Source organism: Onychostruthus taczanowskii, unplaced genomic scaffold (assembly GCF_017590055.1).
Source record: "Onychostruthus taczanowskii isolate IOZ18803 unplaced genomic scaffold, ASM1759005v1 scaffold38, whole genome shotgun sequence".
NCBI lineage: Eukaryota > Metazoa > Chordata > Aves > Passeriformes > Passeridae > Onychostruthus > Onychostruthus taczanowskii.
Window position 1 is genome coordinate 4745035 of NW_024501237.1, and position 25572 is coordinate 4770606.

Sequence of the window (25572 nt, forward strand, 5' to 3'; positions counted from 1 at the left end):
CTGGTTCTATTGTTTTGTGCATGAAGCCAGTTTTCCTAATTAATTGTATTTATTTCTACTTTTAAACAGAATTTATGCCAAGTCACTTGAGTACTGGCAGACATACACTACATTTATTTGTTTGTTTGTTCATTTGTTTTCTCAGGGCATTTCATTAGTGTGAAATCATTGCCCCCTGCTCCTTCAGAATTCCTGCCCAACTACAGCTGTTTTGAGCTTGGGATGCTCGAACAGTGGCCTGTATATGAAGCTAGGCAGATAGTTTGCAGCTGGGAGTTTGCAAACATGCAGATGCCAGTTTGATTTGGGAGGACGGTGTGTTTCCAGTGCTGTGTCCAGGCTGATGTGTGCAGAGAACATGGATGTGTGTGGCATTTGCCAGCTGCCGAGCTGCTATATATGATATCATCAGAGTCACACTGTCTGTGTCTTGCTCTGGGTTCATGATTTGGCTTCAGCTAGCAGCAGGTCAGACTTGCTTCATGTTTGAATCCAGTTTTCCTTGCAATACTGGGCCTCAGTTTGTCCTTGTGGTTCTTAAAAGGATGAGTGTGATGTGCTTCTTCCATGTGTGCTATGTATCCTTGGTGGTCCTTTTCCCATGGTTGCAGGATTTGCACAAGCCCAGCGATGGGTGTTTTCATCTTGGTTCCACATTTAGTTGTGAAATCACATTTGCACATGGTGGGGTAGCAGAAATAAAGGTAGTGCTGCCATTGATCAGGGATTTCAGTGATGTCTGTTGAATGTGCAATTTGATCAAATTACCTGCTCACCGGTTCTAATACACAGTCTTTCTTGGAAAATAAATCCTGCTGATACTATGTCCCAAGATAGTGTCAGTTGGTGTTTCAAAAAAAAAAAAAAAAAGTTGTTCTTTTGGGCTTTTAAAAATCTATTTCCCCCATCTAACACTACTTGCTGGGTTGGAAGTGATTGATACAAAGACTTTGAGATGCCTTAGAAAAGATTGGCTTTAGTTGCTGTCTGCTCTTCTGCATGCATTTCTGCTCCTTGGGAAGTGAATTCTGTGTTTCCAACTGGGGTTTTTTTAATGCACTATTATGTTTTCCCTGATCTACTTCTGGAAATACTTGGTGAACCAGGGCAGAGTCTTGGCTATGTGTTGGCCCTTTTCCAGCTCAAACACCCAGCAGTCACATGTGTAGGGGTTATCATCCTGATTTGAACTTTGTTCGGGCTTTTGGATGTGATAAATGATCCAGGATCAACATGACAGCAGTTAATGAAACTACAGGTCATCAGAGTTTGTTTTTGAAGTGGAAACTGGCTGTGGGAGGGGAAATGTGTTTCCTGTTTCTTCATAATGTGGAAGCAAGAGGTCTGCCTGGACTTTTGTGTTCTGCTCTCCAGAGCTGCAGTGTTGCTGCAACACTGCTGGGTGCTTTCAGCTGAATGCAGTGGTGGAGGAAGGGGGGGAGGAACTGTGTGGTCTTTGATGTTTAGTGGTGCATGTGTAGTTCAAGATGCTGTCCAGTGCAACACTGTGCAGTAAATTTCTGGATGCCTTGTGTAAGTGGTTCTCATGTTTGTATCATGGCTAGGTGGCCCCTTCCAGTGGCATGAAAATAGGAGGGAAAAATAAAGTTTCATTTCTTTGCATCACAGGCACTTTGTTGGGTTGTGTGCTTATTATTGGAGTATCCTGGGCATCTAAATCATGGTGGGCAGCAGGGGAGGGAGGGAATTCTGCCTCTCTGCTCTGGTGTGATCCCATCTGCAGTGATGCATCCAGCTCTGGGCTCCCAGCACAGGAAGGTCATGGACCTGTTGAAACAAGTGCAGAGGAGGGGGATGCCAAGATCATCAAAGGGATGGAGCATCTCTCCTATGAGGAAAGGCTGAGAGAACTGGGATTATTCAGCCTGGAAGAGTAAAGGCTTCAGGGTGACCTAATTGCAGCCTTTCAGTACCTGAAGGGAGCCTGTGAGAAAGATGGGGAGAGTATTTACAAGGGCATGTAGTGACACGACAAGGGGAATGGCTTCAAATGGAGAGACAGTAGGTTTAGATTGTATTTTAGAAAAGAATTCTTTACTGTGAGGGTGATGAGGCACTGGAACAGGTTTCCCAGAGAAGTTTTAGATGCTCCATCCCTGTAAATGTTCAGTGCCAGACTGAACGGAACTCTGAGCAATCTGGTCTACTGGAATGTGTTCCTGCTTGTGGAAGGGGTTTTGAACTAAATCATCTTTAAGGTCCCATCCAACCCAAATCATTCTATGATTCTATGAAATATGTGATAGTGACTAAAATGTGCCTTCTTGCAATACTCTATAGAGTACATGATGAAACAAAGATTATAGGATTGGAAAAAGTGAGTTTACTAATTGATTATTTCAACTTGACCCTAAAGGTCTGATTTGAGCACATGTTTATATTATGAATAGAATACACCGTATATCCAGCAGTACATTTTTATATATCATTAAAATTAGCCATCTACATGTGGAGTCAGACCACTGTGCTCTCAATTTGTGCTTGTGTCCTGCCCTCACTTTTCTTTATTCTTCCCTATTCCCCTGGTATTAAATTTGAAATTTCTTCAGGTAGTCCAAAAAGATAGGACCAGTTTTCTGTTCAGTGAAAGGCTTTTGTCCTGCCTCTCTTTGTTGATGACTAGAAAATGCTTGTGGCCATGTAAGCAAAATATAAACAAAATATCTGTGTCTTAGCTATGCATCCAACTAGCATTTCTGCTGTAGTTGCAAGTATGCTGACATTGGTAGACAGAATTTGGTAAAAAACCCAACAAATACAATGATTTACAGTCTTTTTTCTTAATAGATCTATTACTTATGGAGAGTTACAATTGTAATGCTGGTGTGGGAGGTGTTACTACTGACCAGCAAAGATCCTTGATATCTGTTCTCCAGCAGTCATGTGGATTTTCTGGATTTTCTCATCTGTCTCTCAGTCAACCAAAATAAAAAGAAAGATAAATAAAAGTCAGTGAGTCTGTTGCATTTCTCTTAGTTGGGCATTCCTGCTTTTAAATAAGCATTGCAAAATACCTCTGTCATAAGATAAAGTGGCACTTACAGGTTTGCACATGCTGGGTTGTTTCATTGTTGGGGGTTTTGTGTGTGTGTGTTTTTTTAATTTTTTTCTTTTTAATTTTTAAATTTCTTTTTCTGTGGTGTTTGTGCCATATATAACCACTCAAAACCTCCCCACATCTGTTTTGACTGGTGTCACCCCTCAGAGTTTCTTTGGTATTTTGGGTAGAAAGGTAGAGGAGTTGCAATTGAACCACATTTAACAGGTTTTGCAGGTTACTAGAGGTCCAGGGGGCTGCAGTTGGAGAGTCACAAACACACGGTGGGTATGCAGCTCTAAAGCTTTGGCAGCAGGGTGAATTGTGGCTGAAAGAGCCAATTCAAAAGTACAGCAGCCTTACTTGTTGAAGCTAATCATCTTTAAAGGCTTAACGTTCTTTGTTACGCAGCTCCTGACTGATCCTGTCTGAGATTTTTGTGCCAGTGTGTCCTTCATCTGTTCAGGACAGCAAGAAACAATACTGCCATGTGCTGTAATGTTTTTAACATGCAGGTGGTCCTAAATCGTGGTGATAGTAGGAGGAAGTACAAACCTACTGTGACTGTACCTGAGGTCTGGCCTGTGCAGCTCAGCTCCACTGAGCTGCTTCATCTGCTTATCCCTCTCTCCCTCCCTCCCCACCTCCATCCCCAGAGTCTGGAAGGTGCTAATTGATCGCTGTGGTCTGTGGCTCTTGATACTGTTTTGTGCTGCACATACTCAGAACAGCAGTGGAACACACTGAAACAGCCTGGACCTTGAACAGCTGCTTTTCACTGAGTTTGTAGTGTGTGTGTTTGCATCTTCCTGTAAAGCACAGCAAAGCGCTGGTTTAAATGGGCAAAGTAGAAAATTACAGCCTGATTTTGACTCATCAGTGTTGAGCCTAATGCTTAAGAAACCAATTAAGACTGGAATACCACAGCTCATGTGTTAAAATGGGTTTTCTTTTCACCTGCTTCAGCAATAATTTTATTATAAACCTGGACATGAGAAGAAATTTTAGTAAATGAAGAAAGAAATGCATTGAGGAACTTTCAGTATTGGAATTATCTTTTGGTGCTAATGGGGACTAGAACATGAGATTAAGAAAGAATTTTAAGGCATGTGCCTTAGTTGGCTGAGGGATCTTTCACACATCTTGCAGCATTTTGCAACAATCCTAAAAAGCTTTTGCTTTTGAGGAGCAGAAGAAAAATCATGAAAATGTGAACTGACACTTTGTCTTCAGTACTTATTCCACTTATCCCAACCCAAAACTCTTGTGTTTATATGATGTGATAGGTAGGAGAGTTGCTGCTGCCAGTGCAGTACACTAGGTCATTGACTGTAGCTCTTAGGACCACGTGTGGACGGACCACTTTTGTCTGTGCAGTCTGCCATGGACCAGAATTGCTAGAAACTGTTCTGGTTTACATCACTAGACTCATTCAGAATCCCGTGTCCTACAGAAATCAGCAAATGTTTTTTCCCCGCTGTCATTGACAAATGCATTCACTGAACACTTCAGGGTTTCTAGTGTTTTGCTGCCTTATTTTCATATGTGGAAGAGTGAATGAGGCCAGTTCCTTTGGTGTAGAGAGGTTTTATTGACATTTATGGTTTGGGGGTTTGTTTTGTGGATATTTCATTGATAGTGTAGTCCTACAATTACAAACCAGCAGTGCAGCACAAATGAGATACAAAACTGGGATTCCTGACTCCTTCCTTCTGGTCTGTGGCAGATGAAGTGTGAATTATCCAAAATAAATTTTGATCAAATGAAAGTATACTTGATTTGTCTTGTGACAGGCCCTTTTCTTTAATCAGAAAACTACTGACAACCTTTCAGAAGCTTACCATGTGATAACTCCTTCACAATACTCCTCTAATTATGTTTGCTTTTTAAATACTTGTGTGTTGAGTAGCTCTTAAGCATGCTGTTGTTGCAGGATGGAATTTGACATGTCAGATCATCTGTCACTGCTCTGGAACAACAATGTATAGCTGTTATTCCAGGTGCTTGGAAGTTTTCTCATAAAGGTAGTGCTCCAGATACACCAAGTAAACTGTTGCCAAAGCTAAAAAGATCATCTTCATGGATTCTTCTAGTTATCCATATGAAACTACCTGTGAGAAGTAGTAGCAGAATTTCAGGAACAGGCTTTGCCGGTTAAAGAGCCTGCCATGAGCTGGATCCAAGGATACTGTGATCATTCATGGTGGTTCTTCAGGGGAAAGAACAAACTTTTCAAGTGTGCCAATAGATGGTTATCTTGTGTTAAGGAGCTCAGCTCTCCTAGTTTGCTCTCCTAGTGTTTTTTTTTGTTGTTGTTTGTTTGTTTGCTGTTCCTTTTGGGCTTTGGTTTTGATGTAGAAAGCATGGCTGAATGTCCAATGAGAATAACTGTGCTGCTGTACCTCAGCGTGTGTGTCTCTCCTGTGTGTATTTAAAACCAAGGTGTTTAGATTACAGTGGCACTTGGAAAGGCAGGGGGGGATTAAATCCCGGTAGCTGAGCAAGACTGAGCATGGTTGTGGTGAGACCAGAGACCAAAACCTGAGGGGACACTTTTATGTGTGGTGTTACTGTTGCTGTTTCCCTAGCTAAGGACAAAATTTGTTCAGGTAGTTCTTGTAATGCTTTCTCTTGGATTTTAATCTTTCTGAGGGAGGAGAGGAGGAGAATGCAATTATTTCAGTTCTCTAGAACAAGATAGTTTTGACAGTACGTCTCTTTTAGTACTATTTTAGGTGCTTAAGTGGGGGTAAATACTAAATTGTAGGTAAAACCCGTCCTGTCCTGTGAATGCCTTAGCTGAGTAATCATTGTTCTGGTGGTCAGTCTGTCTTTCCCTCTTTTGCTTTTAGCTTATGACTTTGAATTTATGGAAAACCTGTGTCTCTTTCGTGTTAGCCTGAGCTGTAGGTTTTCTTTTTCCCTTGAGTGTGGGAAGAAACAGACTGCTGAAGGAGCCAGATGGAAATGTGTAATTTTGGGAAATACGTATGTTACGTTGTCTAACTACTCTGCCACTCCCGTATCTGTTGAAATGTGGGGTTCCATTTTATTACTTAGGTTACTTTCAGAGTGTTCTTCACTGCTTGAGTGACTCTTATCTCATAGTTAATTTGTATGTTTTGTTAAGTACTTGTTAAAGGTTTCTGTTTTGCAGCTGGAATAAATGTAATGTAAAACTTGTAAGAAAGCAAAGGGTATTGCATTAAGGAAGACATAGATTTGTTTTCTTAAAGGAAGAAGTCAAAGAGAAGGGAGAGGACTGAAAAAAAAAATAAAATCCTCCCTTTCCCCCTTACCAATCATCAAGATCAGGTTGTTTTTAATTTTCATAAGTAGCTCTGTGCAATATTGCCCAGCCTTCCTAAAACACTTTTGCATGTTTTCAGGTATAGATTAATAAATACCCTTCTTTTCCTCTGTGACCATTCCTGTCACATGTTAGAGTGCTTTAAAAAAAGGAGAAAGGGTCCAGAGTAATTCCTAGTTTATTTCAAATAAACAAAGTGTTTGTTTTTCTAAAGGCCTGTGATGTCCTGAAGAAAGATTTTTAAAAAAACTAAACTTAAATGCATATAGCCTGTGTTTTTTTTTTTTTTTTCCTCAGAGATCAGGAGTTTCTATGTAGCAGTCTTGTCATCTTCTGTTTCAAAAGTCACAGGCTTGGTCACTTGAGACTGAGTCCTTTCTTTTGCTCCCAACCAGAGATCATAGAGTATTTGAGCACCACCTCTTTAGTGCAATCCACAGAAACCTGTTTAAATCTGGTTATTATTTTAAAGACAATTTACTGAAGAGCCCTTTTCACTGGAATGTCAGCCAAGCAAATTGATGTAGAAAGCATTTCTTGTTGATTTGCACTTTAAATGTATAAATTTAACCACATGGCAGTTGGATAAGTTGAATGATAATTTTGACTGCTAATATTTTCAAGTTTTTCTCTTTTATGGTAATGTGTGTTATGACAGAGGGTGGGACAAACAGAGGACAACTACTTAATCTTCCCTATCAATTTGATAAAATCTAGACCTAGTCAAGCAATTATACCCTGCAGTTGTCATGATAATTCACATGTGATGCCTTGTTCAAATTTTTGTTTTGTTTGATGTTTGTTATTAATGAAATACTTTGATTTCTTCCATCAAATCAGTTGTTTTCTACTTGCTTCCAAGCTTGATCTATGAATAAATAATCAGATATAAAAGGCATGTGCATTTCCAGTTCTGTGAGCAGACAGGACAGTTTGTACCAGTGAGTGCTGAAGCTGAGCTATAGAGCCAGTCCAGCTGGAGTGTAGAATGCAGGGGGTTTGTCCTTGCAGGACACTTCAGAGTAGGTAGGTGTACATGTCCCTTCCCTGGATTGTACAGATGCAGTGCTCTCACTGCTAAAAGCTGGAGCTTTTCCTTCAGATTGTTGTGTAATTTGTCATCCTGTATTTGTATATATAATTTGATATATTTACCATTCCCCAAATTCAGAATTTGGGGCTCTTCTGTGAGTATAGTACATTTAACAGTATGCCTTCTTGCCAAGAAGGCCAGTGGCAGTGTGGCCTGGATCAGCAATAGTGTGGCCAGCAGGACCAGGGCAGTGATTGTCCTGTACTGGGCACTGGCGAGGCTGCACCTCCAATCCTGTGTTGTTTGGGCCTCTCCTGACAAGAAGGACATTGAGGGGCTGGAGCATGTCCAGAGAAGAGCAAGAGAAAGGTCTGAAGCAGAAGTCCTGCGAGGAGGAGCTGGGGGTTTTTAGACTGGAGAACAGGAGGCTCAGGGGAGAGTTTATCCCTTGTTAAAACTCCCTGAATGGAGGCTGTAGCCAGGTAGCCAGGTTCCTCTTCTCCCAAGGAGCAAACAACAGGCCAAGAGGAAGCTGCCTCGGATTGAATCAGGGGAAGGCTAGGTTGGGTATTAGGAAAAAAAATCTTCACTGAAAGGGTTGTCAAGCGTTGGAAGATGCTGCCCAGGGCAGACACCATGGAGTCACCATCCCTGGAGGTGTTTAAAACTTGTGTAGTTTTGTCACTCAGGAACATGTTGAGTGGTGGACTTGGAAGTGTTAGGTTTTGGTTGGACTCAATATTCAAGGGTCTTTTCCAACCGAAATGATTCTATGACTCTACAACACAGATCGTCGCAGTCCAAGTAGTAGCTTCTCATTTCAGCTGTTAGTCTGGCAAAATGTTTTGGGTTTTTTTTCCTTTGTTTTGTCACGTTCTAGAGAACGGAACCCACATCTGTGGTGGTGAAATAGCTGGCCAGAGGCCTTATGAACTGAATCTGGACTTGAGCTGACAGAAGCCATGAGAAAACTGACAGCTCTTAGTAAGAACAGTCCTGCATCAGTGAAAAACAACTTGCTTTCCTTGAGAAAAACTCTAGGAGTGTGGAAAACAACCTGCTTTCCCTGAGAAAGAACTCTAGGAGTGTGAGAAACACTAGCCACCTGTATAAACTGTTTTTGCACCATTAGGTAGAAAAATTAAAACAGTATATCACAAACAACTCATTCTGCATGTACTCACTGAGGGACTGAGTGAACAATCAGTACAGGGTTACAACTTGTTACTGACCAATTTGGGACAGACAGGTGTTGTTCTTTAAAAACTCTATATTCCCCTGTGGGAATAAACAGGGGTCTTCTGTTTTGGTCCATAAAAAAGTGTGTCCTGCATCTTTCTTTAACGAGTGCCACAGGGTCACATGTCTAAATTAAGTTGACAACATTTGTTGGCAGCCAGGGGTTGCTTTAGTCTCTGCTCTGGTTTTGTCTGCTTCTCACTTGTTGTGATGTGCAGTTAAAGCTTCAAGTGTGTTCAGTGTGTCTGGGTACGTGGGCAGGGTTGTGGATCCTTAAGCTGATGATAAGCAGGAACAGTATTTGAATATGAACTGTTGTTTACAGGATGCAGGGAAGAGAGACCAAAAAAAAAATCAATTCTTTCTGTTTTATAAACAAATTATCCCAAGCTTAATAATGCCTCAACTCCAGAAGTGCAATGGAATCACTTCAGAAAATGTCTTTCTATTTGGAAATGCTGGCTCGCTCCTTTTCCCTCAGCTTCCCCCAGTGAAACTCAAACATGACTGAACCAAGTCCTGAACTTCTGTATTCCTACTCTGTTATAGGAAGTCTTCCTCATATCGTCAGAGTGGGGAGAATAGTCACTTCTGCTGTGAGAGATACACACTGGAGTTTCCAAGGGAGGTTGTGAATTCTTTCATGGTATTGCTTGTCTTGGGCAAGAAACTGCTTAATCTGCTCTCTCATGAGAATGTCTTATGGCAAAATGCACAATACCTAGTAATGTAGCTGGAACAATTAAGTGAGGGAAAAATCAAAAAGTTGCTTGGGCTTTCACTCAGAAATTTTGCATGTTATGCTTATTTAGAAACAAAACCAGCTCAACTTTTCCCCAAAACCATAATAGTGTATTTAAGCTAATTCTTTTGTCAAAACATGAAACATATAAATAATATAAAAAAGATTCTCACTGTGTTATATATTGTAAGTGTTCTTTTAGTTTGAAAACAGAATGAAATATAGAATTGCATTAGAAGACTGGAACATTTTTTGTTTCCTATTGTGTAGGATTGCAAGATGTTTCTTTTTCATGCCTTGTGCTCCTCATGAGGATGTGGTGGTTGCTCTTGCCTATCCTTAATTGCTTTGCTCAGTTGTTTTGTTTTTTTGATCATTTAGTGATCTTTGATTCAGGAACCAAGTGCCACTGATATCTAGGATTGGAAACTCATATTTGAGAAATGTACTGAAAACTCAAAGCAGTAAGGCTTTCACATGCTTGTGTGCCAGAAACTTTGAGGTCAAAAGTTTTTTCCCAGTCAGAGTCAGTGAGTTTTACTGTGTGTCACTTCTGAAATGCACATTATCAGCCTACATTTGATTCATTGGCATCTTGTAAAATTTCTAATCTGAACTGTCAGAAGGATTACAGGATTTCTTTGCACAGAGTCCAACTCTTGCACAACCATCTGGACCAAAGATGAGTGAAGTTTCTCCTTTGGCATGTACCACACTACATTATTGACTATTTAAATCAGTATTTCCTGCTATGCTCTCTTAGCAGTTATTGGTGGCAGAAGCAATAATTTTATTTTTTGCCCAGACAAATAAATTGCAATAATTGGAGAAGCTGGCAGGTGAAATAAGACTGGAACATCTGGGCTTTCTCTAGCAATATCTTTTTTTAAAAGAGCAACAGTGAGAGCAGGGAAAGGGGAGTATAAACCTTATCCTTTAAAGTAAAGTTTCTTATATTTTGGTGCTTCCTGCAATTTTTGTTTATTTAAAGGAAACTTGTATTCACAATAAAGATGTTGAAATATTCTGTCGTATTTATGTAAGGCTTTGGTCTGACCTAATTAGAAGCTTCATTTTTAATATGTTTTAGTCAGAAACAGCTCATATTAGAGCTGTCAGAAAAGTTTTTTTGACACACAACTCTTGTGTCATTTTGCACTTAAAGTCCCTATTTGACAGATTTGGAAAGGTGTAGAATAAGGTGTTTTTTTAAAAAAAAAAAATTATTTACCCAAATTTAAAAAAAAATCTATTTAAGTTACCCATTGCTATGCTGTCTGCTGCATTTTCTGGAAACTATATATGACAGAAGTACAGGCTGTCCTCTGCACCGCAGTTGCTGCCAGCTGTTTTCTCTGTCAAAACTTGGATTAATTTCACTTCTGTGTCAAGCTGCAGCAAGGTTATTCTTATCTTCCATCTTTGAGGGTCCTTTGTGGTCATTCTGTCCTTCTTGATGCTGAAGATTCATCTTTTAATACATAAGGAAATAAATAGCCCAAGGATTTGGGCACTTGGTCATTATGTGTTGAATTGTAGATCTCAGCTGCTCATTTATCTGGTTTCTCGTTGTGTTTTCTTCTCTCCTCTCCCACTTGAATCCTGTGGCACTTGGGAAAATAAAGCTATGCTGTCTCAAGTCTTTGTGTACTGGAAGAATTTTGCTTAACACTCATGACTCATGAGCAGAGGAATTGGTGAAAATATGACTTTATTTTTCTGAGCCTTGTACGGGCTTACTGGTGATGAAGTATTTGGTAGCCATTTCATATAACACCCTAATTATACATGTGCAGTTGTGCTGCATGCATGTTTGGACCTGTTTTCTTGTGGAGAAATCACAGTATCATGCAAGTTTGATCTCCTTCTTGGTTTTTCTCTACATATATAAATATTTAGATAGTAATTCCATACAAGTGACAAAGTTTTGAGATATCTGCCATTTTAGAGGGAAAAAACATGTGAATGATATTTTTTTCCTGCAAAGGTATTTAATGTTTAATGTTGACATTTCTGCAAAAAAAGGTCATGCTGGAAATATTTCGTGGATGTGAACTCTGAGATGATGTCTGCCCAGTGGTGTATGAAGAACGTGCAAACTGGTGTGTTTGTTGTGACCTTCCCGTCCCAGGCTGAGCTGGGCTTCCCCTCCAGCTTTCCCAACCACATGAAGTTTCTGTCATGTGTGCTTTCTACAAGAAGAGACTTCAAGTAATGAAGTCAGTCCTGTTTCTTGGAAGGGGGAATCTCTGTGCCTTGGTGGTGGGTCAGGTCCTCTGCTGGTTTGATGTCACAACTTGACCTGACTGCTATGAGCAAATTTTGTTGACTGAAGAAAGTAGACGTGTCCTGCCAGTTATTTGGATTTAGAAACGTGCTTTGAATTCAGTGAGTATTTCACTTAAGATTAGTTGTGTGGGGTTATTGCTTCATTGCCCATTTTCACAGTGTAGATTGGATTATGTGGGATTGTTCCTGGACCACAAACGTCTTTTATAATTTGCAGACTATAATGGCAAAATTTAGCTTCTGACGAACAGTCAATTGCTATTTTTCTTTTGCAATCAAAACAGTATTTCAGCACAATATATTCTTTTTTATGTAAACATTGTAGTTGTCTGGGAACTCAGTCTGGGAATGAAAGCAATGATCCAGAATTTAAACATTCAGAATGCTGATGTTGGATAAGTAGCTGTAGAATAAACATATTTTTTCCTCTAAGTACTTTATTTCTTTCATACAGTTTCCCAGTTGAGAATGTTTTCAGTTAAGTAGCACAGTTTTTCCATCCTTAAGCAGTATGGTCTTCTGATTTACTTGCTACTGAACAGCAGTAATGCATGAAGGCCCTCATATCTGTGTGTTTGACAAGAATTTTAATTGAAGAAAAAAACATCTGGAAATCTATGATATATTTAGTGATCAGAGTTGTTTTATAAATTCTATCAGTTTTAAATTGCCATTTCAGAATTTGTTACTAGTGGTGTAATCTCACATTCTGAATTCATGCATCTTCACATTAATAATAGTAAAATCCTAATCTCTGAAAAGGAATTTTTTTCATCCCACATTGTCTAATGCAGTCACTTTTGGAAGGCAATTCCCAGGTCTGTGCTACTTGAAGAGTTGCACATATTTTAGGAAGTTTTATCAGGGAAAGCTTTGATTGTATAAGTACTTATATTTTGTGTTCCAGCATTGCCTCTGGATTGATGAAGAGTTTTCTTTTGGGAGCAGACTGTAGAACAGTGGTGTCCCTCTTGCTGCCCTTTGGTGCAGCATGGCAAAGGGAAACCTTTGCAGCAAATCCTGAAATGCTGCTTTTTGTCTTAGGGAACTGTGTGAATTTGGTGAAATGCCCTCATAGTTTCATGCATTGCAAATTCATTTTTCCTTATTCTTTGCTTTCTAATTTATTATTTCATTGATTCTGTTTCATTGTTAGAGTTACAGAGTTTGTAGGGATCGGGAAGATGGTTCTGATTCCTTTGAAGACAGATTATCTTTGTGGTGCTTCACAGGAACTTCCCTTAGAGTTGCAAGACTCTTCAGCAGAGACTTTGGGATACAGGTCTTGTGTCAGGGTGATTGCAGGAATATTTCTTTACCACTGGAGGAGTGAGTTTATCTGCAGGATTGTAGGACCAGGAATCTTTTGCTTTCATAATGTAATTTATGCTGTTCCTGAAAAGCAGAACTGAAAGATGTAGTCACCATCTGAGCTAGCGGAGGGGTGGGAACAGTTTTTCATAAGAGCTTCTTGGAGATGCTTTAGAAAAACCTTAATCATTGCTGAGATACTGAATGTGCTTTTTTGCCTAATGCCTCTGATGCAAAGAGGAAAATACCCTTGGCAGGGTGGAGTAAGGCTGCTGGAAGACTTCAAAGATCCAACTAAAAGGGCAAATAACCAGAGCCCAAGAAGGTGTGGTGCAGCCGAGGGACAATACCAGCAGGAATTGGCACTTTTCCCATAGTGAGATGCTACTTTATTTTATACATGGTAATTAACATGTTAATTACATGTTTCTTGATGTGGAGTATTATGGAATTTGTACCCTTGTAGTTGCAAGGGTAGAAAGAGGAGAAATGAGTCAACTCTGTTTTCTGTGATAAAAGTTGTAGAACGAGAGAAGGTAGAAAAAAAATTGATAAATAAATTGATACATGTTTTATCTTATTGTGCTGCATACTTTCTGTAGGAGAAAACAATGGTTGGAGGTTGTGTTGGCATCTGAACAATTTTGCACGTTTATGAAAAAGAATTAGTCTACTCTGCTGAGATCCGAAAGATTCCTTAACTTGCCTGTTCTGATTGATATGGGGGATAGTGGCATTTAGACCATGGGATTATGCATTTGAGAGATGGAAAATTGCAAAATTCTTGCAAGAGTTGGGTTGTCTCTTTTAGGAAGGTTAGAATGTGTCTTTTGTTCTCCACAATGTGACTTGTTCAGACTAAATAGTCTGGTTTTACTTGTCCCAAAATTACACCGCAATTAATGACCCCAGCATGCAGTAAAATTGATAATAGGGAATGCCCAGCACTGTGGAAGAAACATTTGGGAGCAGTAGCCTCATAAAAAGAGGCACTGTTTGGAAGAATGGTATTCATTGCCCCAATATTAGTAGTTCTCTTTTTATTAGATTGAGCACTAAAAATATGTTTTTCTTTTTGGCTTCTGGGTTGTCATTAGTTGGGAGAGTCATGACAAAATCTGAACTTTAGTGTAGTAAAAGAATGACATTGGTTCTTACCTATGTCAAGAGGAGAAATTCCATTAGTAATTAAGATTGCTCAAATTCGTATTGATCTGAAGTTTTTAAATATAAATTACCTTAGAGATGTTTGTTTTTCATTTTACTCTTGCAATTTCCTTTTTTCTGTTTGATACAAATTCTTTGCTTGCATGTGTTTTTTTTTTTCAACTTGCAAAAACTCTTTCCATGTTAAACTTTGAAAGACTCTTCCTAAAGCATTGCTGCTGCCATCCCTCTTTTTTGTTGTATTTTGAAAATTTAAACTCTCACTTATGTGCCTGAAAAAATTTCTGAGGGATTTTCCAAAATAGTAAAACAATTTGTAACTTTGGTACACTAAATGTGGAGTTGCCTCAGACCTGAGCATATGAATGAGTAGGGTGTGAAGTTGTTCACAGGTGGAGAGGAGCCTTTGGGCCAGCATGAGCAGGATGCTACTTGGATTAAACTGAAATGGTGACAGGTTGAGCTTTTCCTTATTTGTTTTAAAAGTGTGGGATTGACTACATGCACTGTATTAGGCAGGGGAGGAAGCAGGGAGGGAAGTTGAGCCATTTGACAATTTACTTTTTAATCCTCATAGCCAAAATTGGTAAACTTTCAGAAACCTGTGAGCGGAGGGAAGTTGAGCCATTTGACAAGTCAGTAATACTTTACTTTTTAATCCTCATAGCCAAAATTGGTAAACTTTCAGAAACCTGTGAGCTGCCATGAGTAATGTGACATTAAAATGAGACTCCAGAAACCTCTTAGACTTTGAACTTGATTTCCATTTAGGTTTTGGATGGGAATGAGTAACTTTGTGTTTTAGCTTCATTGTAAATTTTCTAGTTTTGATGGCTCTTTCAATATATTTATCAGATAAAAATTAGGAGTAAAAAGTTTATTTGGTTTTAGGGAGTTGGAATGTGTTACTGCTCTTAGGAATTCTGCCACATGGCCTGCATCTGCTAAGTTACTAAATTAATCCTGTTTATCCACCTTGCTAAGGTAGTGACTAAATCCTGTTCTTGTTTTCAGTGTCATGGATTATATTAGATTCATTATTCACTTTGTGCAAGGGGACACAGAAAAGGAACACAGAGTTGCTTTTAAAGTGTTGAGATGGTGCATTTTTAGTATGAAATGTCATATGAGTCCATAATGCAGCTCTTGGACAAACTATTTTAAGTGCTCTGTTCCTCTGAAGCTGCTTTGTTGGCTCTTGCAGGAGATTGATGCCTGGGAAGAAGAGGGGAGAGGCCAGCTCTGGCTCAGCTTGTTCTTGCCTGTTTCACGATGGTGTGTGAGCTTGCCTGATCTTGGTCCACTGCAAAGAAAATACCTTGAGAAATCTAATATTAGTCCTTAAAATAGCTTGAAGATGATCTTGGTAGTTAAATCTAAGTGATTGTTAACCTTCTAGCTTTTTGTTCAATGAAGCCAGAGCAGTTTTAATCCATGTTAAATAAAGCTGCTGGAAATCTGTCATTCCTGGAGTGTATTTGTTAAGAGTCAGTGAAACTTTAAGTTAGGATTGAGGAATGGTGATGTAATTCCAGTTCTTCTTAAAAGCTTGAAGCAGGCTTGAAGCAGAAATGGATATATTGCTGTAGAAAAATATTAACTCTCATACAAACGCATTTAGTTCTGCATTCCAAAAGAGATCCAAAATAGCTTTAGAAAGCGATATTGTCTGGCTTTGTGCAAGACTTTTGGTTTGTGTGGCTAGCACTGAGATTAGGGAATCATTGGATTCTGGTGCTGTTAAGTGAGGTTTGGCCACCACTCAGCAACTAATGGTGTCGACTTGGATAAGGAACAAAAGTATTTTCTTTCAAATCCCAATTGAAAAAATATTGAGCTTTTTGTGTGGGCTACTGGCAGCTCATCTGGCCCTGGACAAACTCACAGGAGCACTTGTTACCAAGGTGTTTCAGAGCAAAGTGAGGAAGCAGGCACCTGCTCCTGTCTCGTCTGCTGTATTTTTAGGTAGTTGCATCCAAACATGAAAGAAGTACAGCGTATTGCTATGAACAATGCCAAAGAAAAAATTAAAAGTCCTGGTGTCCTTGGGTCCCCTCCCTTCTCTTCTTGGAAATCTGGTCAAAACATTTAGCAGATGCTTAGTTTCTTTTAGCGTTTCAGAAGGTGAATCTTTGAAATGACTTTGCTCTGGGTTTGCCGGGATTCTATTGTATTCAGCAGTGTTAGTGTTTGGTTGGTATTTAAAGCAGTCTTTGATCTTGAATGCCCTGTTCCCCCTTTCAATGATAACCACAGCTTGTAGCAAGCAACAACCCTATTGCTGCTTCCTTTATCTTTCAGTTTGGTGTTACTTTGTAAAATGTGGAGATTAAAGGGAAAAAAATAGTTACTCTTCAGTAGGCCACAGCATTATTCACATAACCAGTGTAACTGCTCATGCTGTTTGGAACCTAATTGTACTCAAGTGCTGTCTTATTCTAGTGTTTGTAAAGAACATATACTGGTCCTGCAGGCTCTCATGCTGGTGTGGAACAATGCTGGGATGTACCTGCAGTGCCAGACAAATAATTTTGCTCTAGTGAAGGTCTTCTGACACATCGTGGAAGAAGGCAAGTTACATTTATGAAATATCTAATTCAAGCAACAATGCTCAGCATTTAAATTGTAGCACAATAGTCAGACGTTGTAGTACTTACAATGATATGACATCTAGTTGGTTTTTATAAATGCTTATAGTTGGGTGAACTTCTGTGTATGTAGTGAAGGACATTTGGAATTTATCAGAGCAGTTTGATGTTGTTTGTCCCACAATGGAAGGCTTGACTGCAGGTGGTCTCAGGTGTCTCATTCTGGCTGTGGTTTGCCACGTGGCGAGAAAATCCACCAAAAAGCTATATTATCTCTTTCTTTTTTGTTTGTTCCCAGCCACCGTCCTTGTAACTTTTCCTGTGCCTTAACAAAAATGAAATCAGTATTCTTGCTCTGACCTTCTGAGAAAGTTTTCCTCCATTGCAACTTGATACTTGGTTTTGATTTTGCTCCAGTGACTTCTTTTGTTGAAAGTGGCAAGTTCTTAAAATCCAGTAAATCTCTTCTTGTTTTCTTCCAGGTGTTGATTCAATAGTCAGGTATCTTCAGCTTCTCTTGACCCATCAGGTTGTTACTCTGTGACCCAAATCTCCAAGTCCCTCCAACTCACTGATGGTTTCCAAAATTTTCTGTAATGATTCTTAAACATTTCAGAAATTATTTGTAGAAATATGTTGCAAAAATTTAATGTGTCTTCATGGTTTTAATGAGGAACTCTGGAAGTATAGCTTTGATGTGTGAAAAGGTTATTGCTTCCAACAATGTAGTCAGGCCTTGAGTCAGTAATTTCCAATCCCTGAGGAGTTTCAATAATGAGAAATGCATAAATGTGTGTTTTTGATCCTGTCAGAAGCTGTGTTTTAATTCAGCCCATTCTCAGGCTGACTGTAGATGTTGGACTTTGCACTGAAAGAGTCTGGGTGTAGCCATGTTTGCTGTCACTGTCACAAGGGAGGTGGCAGTTTGACAGCCCTCTAGAAAGCTCTCATAAACTTCCTAATATTGTACCTGTTCAGTCTGTGAAGGGAAATGGGGGTATTGTGTGTGTGTGGTGCTGCATGAGTGTCTTAGCATGTACCTTGCTCAACATGATTTGAATGCTTCACCTCTACAAGCAGGAGAAAACATAGTAAAGAATTCCTTCCTCTAGCATGGGGCTGACTCTCATATGACAGGGCTTTGGGAGGGGATTATTGGATTCAAGAAAATTTAATAAGTTTGGGAGAGTGAGTGTTGTTGGAACTATTCACCCATAAATAAATTCTTTTCAGCCTTGTGCTGTGACCTGGCTCACAAATAAGTGTAACATTAGATGGTTAAGAACCTTCTTATTTTCCATATTTAAGTCTTTCACAGCCAACAGAACTTGTTTCTTTCGCTGTTTGCTTTATGAACAGCTGTTCAGCCCATGAGACATTTGAATTAAAACAATTTTCCTTTCACATGGGAGTTAGGTTACTGCTTCCTTCAACCTTATCTTTGTTATTTCGACCCTGTGCAGCATCCTGCTACATCATGTGTTGGAGGGTACACGCACAGGTTTAGGAGGAAACAGCTCTGTTACACAATGCGTGAGGAGAGGTCTAATGAGAAATGGATGAAAAGAAAGGAAAAGGAACAAAAATAATTTTTTTTCCATTTTAGACTGTTTTGCTATTTGTAGAGTATTTGACTTAACCTTTAAGTGGTTGAACTAAACTTACAGTATGAGGGGTTGTACTATGATATGATAAAATACATGATGTTTCAAATGCAGGGCTGGTAATCAAATTAGGTGATTTTTTTGTTTGTTGTTGGCAAAAAAACCCCCACAAAACCAAACCAAAACTAAAAAAAAAAACGAAACAAAAAAACCCCAAAACCTGAAACAAATTACCTCCCTCCTAAAACTAGAGTAAAAAAAAAAACAAGCTGGTAATCTTTTAGTGCCTGTTAATATTAAAGAGCAAAATGCTTAGCTGGCCTGTTAAAAGGGTTCTTCTTAACCCTTCAGAACTGCATGTGATAAGAAAAAGATTATAGATTAACTAAGTACTTTAAGTTGTCCTTAACTTTGGCTGACAACAAAAATGTGAGTAAAACCTTCACTACTGTGTAGAGGTGTACCAGGACACGCATCCTTTTTTTTTCCCTACTGAACAATTGAATCCTTCCAGAACTTGTGACATTCCCAACCTGCTCATGTCAGCACAACAGAAAAGATTATGCGCATTGTTTATTTACAGCTTTATGAATTTCAGTGTAGGTTTATCCTGATGATATTGTGACTGAATATGGAGTCTGATTACTTCCTGAGGGAGTGCAAGAGTGCAGGCTCTGACTCAAATTGTCAAATGTTAGCAGGTTAAATTTGGGTTGCCGGAAATGTTTTATGGCTATTACAAAACAGTTATTATATAAAATTAATTTTAATGCTGTGCATTTAACTTAGCTTTTGGCAGAGTTTAACTCCATGGAATTTCTAGTTAAAGTACAATAATTCTATTGTATTTGGTTAATGCATATTTATGTATAAAGGCTTCACTAGCGGAGTTATCTATATATATTATCTAGAAAATTCCAAGATGTGTATTTGTGCTGATGAATATATGAAGGAATTGAGGTTAGTAGAGCAAGACAACTGGTACAGTTTACAGTTGTGCCCTTAACTTCTGTAATTACAGATTTCTTTCATGGCCTGAATTGTTTTCATGTGCCCTAAATTGAAGGATAGATGTAACACTATACATATGATCACATGTGCTTTCTACTATATAGCTTTGCATAAAGAAATCTGTGTGACAAATTCCTTATCAGAAGAGGGTTAGGCAACACTGGATGTCCTGTAATGTCCCTAGCCAGACCTGTGTTAAGAGTTTCTTGTAAAAGATGGGTTATTCTAGGCATAGAAAGATCTTCTGGCCTACATAAAATGACTACTTACCCTTCAACCTGTGCTCTTTTTCTTGCAGACCTTTCAGCAGCCCAGAGAAAATTTGCCCATTCTCTGAGAGACTTTAAATTTGAATTCATTGGTGATGCAGAGACTGATGATGAAAGATACATAGGTAGGTAAGAAGTGACTATAAGTGGCTATGTTTTTTCAATGCCATCCTGCAACATGATTAGACTTTCTTTGTATTATTTTATATTACAGATGCATCACTTCACGAGTTTTCAAACTTTCTAAAAAATCTTGAAGAACAAAGAGAAATTTTGGTGAGTTGCAATAAATGATTTAAAAAGCTGTGCACATTGCAAAGACATCAACATTAGGTGAAATTGCTTTTATTGCTTTGTTAATCACCAAGATGTTGGTATCACTGGCTTAACAGTGGGAGCTCTCATTGTGCAGCCTCTGGTTCTGTAGTCTAGAGTACCGACAACTAGTTTTCATTAAAGAAGAAATCTGTATGGTAGGGATGGATTAATATGAGTTGGTTTAAAATAGTCATGCCCAGATTAATTATGGCTGGGGTGAGTGGGAAAACCAGCATGAGCTTGTTTACCATTTCCAGTAAAAAGCAAAGTGAAAGAGTTAATGTTGCAGCAGGGGAACGCTCAAGTTTTGGCAACTGGCCAACTTTGGATCCAGAATCTCTGTAGCTCTGGCTTCAGTACTTAAGTGGATCTGGGATGCAATCTGTTGTGTTTATGAAGTAGAAGACTTAGAAACCTTTGTATTTGAGCTTCACAGTGAGAGGTTAGAGCTGCAGACAGTTGCTCTGTTGTGTAAAAGTTCTCTGTTCTTCGTTCTGTTGCCTGTGATTGCTTGGGGTGTAATTAGTGAAATATGGCTCATGTTGGCTGCACACAGAGCAGGAGCTGAGAGCTCTGCAAAACACCTTGCTACCTGGGTTTCCTAACTTTTCAGAAGATGGAGGGTTTCTTTCTGGATGGTTGCTTTCTAGTTCTTCTCAGCAGTTGCGTGCCCAGCTTTTGTTTCAGAGCAGTGATTCATAGAGCAGCTGCTGTGTACCCTGTTTTCTTCTGAGTCAGGCCAGACTCTCCATATGGGACATGTGCTTAGGTCTGACTTGATAGCAATTGCATTTCTTGGTATTTGACATGTGATTATATCTTTGCCTTCCTGGAAATCAGTGATCCCTTGGCATCACTGAGAGGAAGCTGAGACTAATCTGCTGTCTTATTGTTTCTTTCTGCCAGAAGCTGTGCCTGCAGTGCAGGAATACATAGATAAGTAATAAAAGAACTTGCGAAAAATTCTTTTTTCCATGTTTCTCTTTCCAGTCCTGATCCCAGTAATAGTCATGGTTCCTTGTAAGTGTTGCATTCTGTTCTGGTATGCTGTTCTGATCTGGAACCACATTTGGGTCTGAATTAGGGTCAGTGTGGTTCTTCACACTTTCCTAAAAACTGTCTTTGCGTAGGAGAGACAATTTTTCAGTGTTCTGAGCTCTTTTGCTAAACTGTAGAGATTGGCTCAAGTATGTTTCAATACTTCTTTTGTTTTTCATAATTCTACAGTATAGTCTTTACTCTGTTTTTTCCTGCCATCCATAACTGTGTTTTATTTTAATGAATTGCACAAATCTAATTAATGAAAATCTTTATGAAGTTTTATAATGAAAAATACTTAATGAACTGCCACCTTATTTTGATGCCAGGCTTTTGAGGGATGACTCAACAATTACCCAGCACATTTTGGGGACTGTATCAATAGCTTTTCAGCAGGGAGAAATCACCACCACAGCAGGCTGTACAGAATGCAGTGCTGTCTGTCTGGATCCTAAAATACTTCCATTGTTCAGACTGAATGCCATGAAACTGTATTAACTTACTTTTTTGGTATGGTGCCCATGCTTACACAGAAGGTGCTATCATCCTGAAAGCTAACTTGTGTCAGTTTCTTGATAGGACAAGGATGGAATTCCGGTTTTGTTAGAACCGTGACTGATGAAAAACAGGGATTATAAATTGTAATGGGGAAAATATTTAACACCAAATGGAAACAGAATATATTCTCTGAGTTACCAGATGTGTGGCCTTTTTATTTCATCTGTAGTCAGGCAAATGTTATGTATCATTTCTGGAGTGAGCTTATGTAACCGGGGCCATAAGTCTCTGAGAAAATGATTGTGTGATGACTGGAAAAAGGTAATTTCCAGCATCTGCTCCTCTGACTTTTTTTTTCTTTTTTACTTCTCAGTGGATGTTTTAACAGTGGCATGAGCTCTAGAGATACTCCCATGGAGAATATTAGGACATGTTGCATTCACAGATGTTTGGAATGAGGTCAGGGATCCAAAGGCTTTCCATTAAGATGCAAAGTATATAGCAGGATTTTTTTTTCAAAAGCACTCAGTCTTTGTTAAGAATGCTCATTATTGAGCATTTCCCCCCTTACTATTTTGAAGATGACCAGAGGATTTTGGACTGCTGTCTTCAGTGGCAGTGCATGGTTAAATAGATAGGCAAATTTCAGGCCCATAAATTAATATTAAAGAAATCAATGAATAATTACAGGACAAAGGGCATTTCAGACACTGCTGCACATTTTGGTTTTTTAGATACTTGAGAAAAGAGTTATTTTTTTCAGAACCACATTGTAAATGAAACAAATTTGCACTTAAAATACATTCTAGACTCAAAGTAAATGCCCATCATCTACACTTCTCATGGTTTTCTGAAATTGTAGTAAATCCAGAGTCCATAAAACTCGCTGTCAGTGTTTACAATGAATGATGACCAGAAAGGTAAATTTATCTGGTGAATATTTATTTGGTGGATATAATTTCATTCAGATGGAATCTTGCACTTCATGGTTTTATCATTTCTCCCATCTCCTTCAAAGACTGATGAAATTATATCCCAGGTGTCAAAGGATTTAGTTGCATATGGAAAGGGAAGTCGGCAATAAACCAAACATTTCACTGAAATTATTACAGAGTCATCAATAAAAAAACAAATTACATCTTTCCGTAGCACTGTAGCTTGGTGATGCTCCCAAGGGCAGAAATAGATCACTTTGTCCCTGAGAATATTCTGGGAATTATTTCTAGATGTTAAGGGTGAATGGAGTTGTAGGACTTAGATTCTGCTCCTTTGGCACTGCACAAGTACTGTGGAAGTTCAGGGATGACAGGGAACTTGGCAAGGTGGTAGAAAAAGGTGGGGATGAGCAAGGCCCAGCACGGTGATGCTCAGATGCTCTGTCTCAGCACCCAGCTGTCCCCCTGCTTGCCAGGGAGAGCACCAAACCCTTCCTCCCAACCCCAGTTTTCCTGGCAGCAGAGAGGAGCTTTGATTCTTGTGAGGGACTGAGAACAACAGGCTTCACTGTCTGCCCCCATTTGAGCTGTGGTAGCAAGCAGAGAAGTGTTACCTGGTTAGCCTGAGGTTTGTTGGTCCTTTCCTTCACACCTCCCTTTCTCCATCCCAGGCTACTCCTAAAAAACCAGCTTGCCCCTAATTAGTTTTCCCTGTTGATTCCAGTCTTGCTAAGTCATAAGCAAATTTGATGGCTCTTGTATTGTTCCCTCAGTTATCTTGGCAGTGCTTGGCACTCCTGTTGTGGTCACCTTGGTTTGCTGGCTTTGAGTGCTTTCCCTCTTTGGAGTTCCTCTGTCCTCCTTGGAGTTTATCTGCTTCTGGAGTTCACATGATCCTTGTCAAGAGCTGGTCTAACCTGTTCTTAAAAAAGTTCCAGGAACATGAATTTCTCTTTATTCTGTTATTTAGTCTTCATTTGTTTCACCTAATGTTCACACTGAGTCTCCTTTACTGCAAGTTAAGCTGGGAAATTTTTGAGAATTTTTCTGCAGTAGTCATGGAATAAAACTGATAACTTTTTCTTCATTGTAGTGTTTTTATGGTTACCTTTTCTAAGTGGTGTTTTACATCTGTATTTTTCCTTCTTCAATTTAATTACACTTTGTTTAGACCTTCTGTCTTTTATGTTAGAATTACTGCTTTCTCCTCCTCTTCTTGCTTTTAAGTTGCCAAAGTATTTGCTCTTCTACATCCTCTGGGACCTTGCTTGCCTCTCCCTTTAGTTTGCTTTGCTGACTTCCTAAAGTATTCTGAAGCAAAGCCCCTTCGGTCTTGAATGCAGTTAATACTTCTGTTGTGTAATGTAGGAATACATCTAATGGCTCTTAAGGAGTGCTTACTCCCCTTAAGAACTGTTTTTTCCCCTCTTTGTTAGATAGTTTGCTGTAATTTAACTGAGGGTTTTTTTCCTTTCTGGAGATAGTGAAAATCTGTTGTCTTAGACACCATAATTGATTTAACACTAATTTCAATTCAATAATGGTTTTATAGCTTCCTTCCTCTCTCTTCTCAGATACATATGAAGAATCTCTTTTCTTTTTTTTTTTTTTTTTTTTTTGCTGTTGCCAAACAAAATGGTTTTTACCTTCTTTCTAATTTTGCCCCGACACACTTGTCTATTTTCATTTCACTCCATTACATTTCTCTTTGTATAGGATTTCTGATATAATTATATTCACCTTGCTATATTCCCTGTGATTTCCCAAGCAATATAAACAAGCTGTTTTACTTTGATACATTCTCTTTTATTTCCTGCTATGTTTTTTGCACACTTCTACCCCTTCAGATATCCTAAGAGGAAAGGTACTACGCAGCTATATTTTAAAGTCTTGTTACTCCTTTTTATTTTTTTAGCACAAAATGGGCTTGTTCTTGTGCCATGGGTATCTTTGCAATTTCGGCCTGTGAAAAAATGCTTTTGCATTCTTTGTCAGTTTTGCCAGGTTGGCAGAATCAAATCCAAATCAGCATCTCTGAAAAGCAGAGTTATTCCTGGCATATATCAGGAGCACAAGAAATGGCTCTCTATGGATTTTTAAGGAAATATCCCTGTGAAGTCACTCTTTTTGTCTTTTTTTTTTTTTTATTTCTCCTTAAAAAAAAAGGGGAGAGGGTTTCTCAGTTGTGCTTTCACAAGTTAAAAGACGTTGCTAACATTCAAAGGTATACACTCAAAAGTTTAAAGATATACTTTAAGTAATCTGTACACATATGTACATTTACTTATTTATTCTTACTTAAACTACCTCTTATGATTAGATATGGACGTGCATGAATATTTATTTTACAGGTGAAGTGCTCACTTAACACACAGTGCTCCTGAATAGCTAACTCTGTTTCCTTTTGTGCAGTGACTTTTGTATCTGGATTCCATTCAGCAGTTGACTCTGCTGTGAAGATGGTGGAATTAATTTTTCTAATCTTTTCTTTGGCACTCTTCATGCGGTATTTAGGGGTTTGTAAATCTTAATCTCTCTTGACAGTAATCTGAAGAAATCTGTGTGAAGGAGCAATCAGTTTACTCACTGGTTCAGAGTAGAAAAGTTCCCAGTAGTCTTAGATGTGTGATGCATTCAAGATCTGTTCAATAGGAGTTGAAGGCATTATGTAGTGCTCCATATGTTCAGATGCTTTTAAGTCTGCTGACAGTGCAATCTGCTAAATATACCTGCCAAGACAGTGGAAAGGACATAAATGTTGACCATTTCCGAAAAATTAAGCTGCCAACAGTACATTGAATATTTCAGATGCAGAGATAGAGGCACAAAGGAAAGAAACAGCATGTCTCAAGAGCAGCACTTGAGTACCTTAATTGCAGCATCTACATTCTTTTATTTCCTGTGAAGTTTTTCCCATTTAATAAAACATTTTCCAGCTTTAGAAAGAAGCAGAACAATTGCTGCCATATCTCATTGCCCAGCCTTTCCTTTTCCTCTGCTGGGCATGAGACCAGATGACAATCATGTAATTATCAGAATATGGAACATGAAGGTGGAACTATGAGTATTTCAGCCACATCTTAGTCTGATTTGGTGGTTCCTGACATGGAATGTTTCATTTGTTTCTTGGGTTTTGAATGTCATATATAGTCTTCTGAAATA

The 25572-nt window shown here is 38.9% G+C and overlaps 1 protein-coding gene across 1 annotated transcript in view; it reads left to right on the forward strand.

Moving 5' to 3' along the window:
- Positions 1–25572, forward strand: part of ARHGAP10 (Rho GTPase activating protein 10) — a 137930-nt gene that overhangs the window by 21812 nt on the left and 90546 nt on the right. Inside the window, exons 2-3 of the mRNA XM_041412073.1 lie at positions 19651–19746; positions 19836–19897. Coding sequence (XP_041268007.1) covers positions 19651–19746; positions 19836–19897 — 158 coding nt within the window. The remainder of the gene's footprint in view (positions 1–19650; positions 19747–19835; positions 19898–25572) is intronic.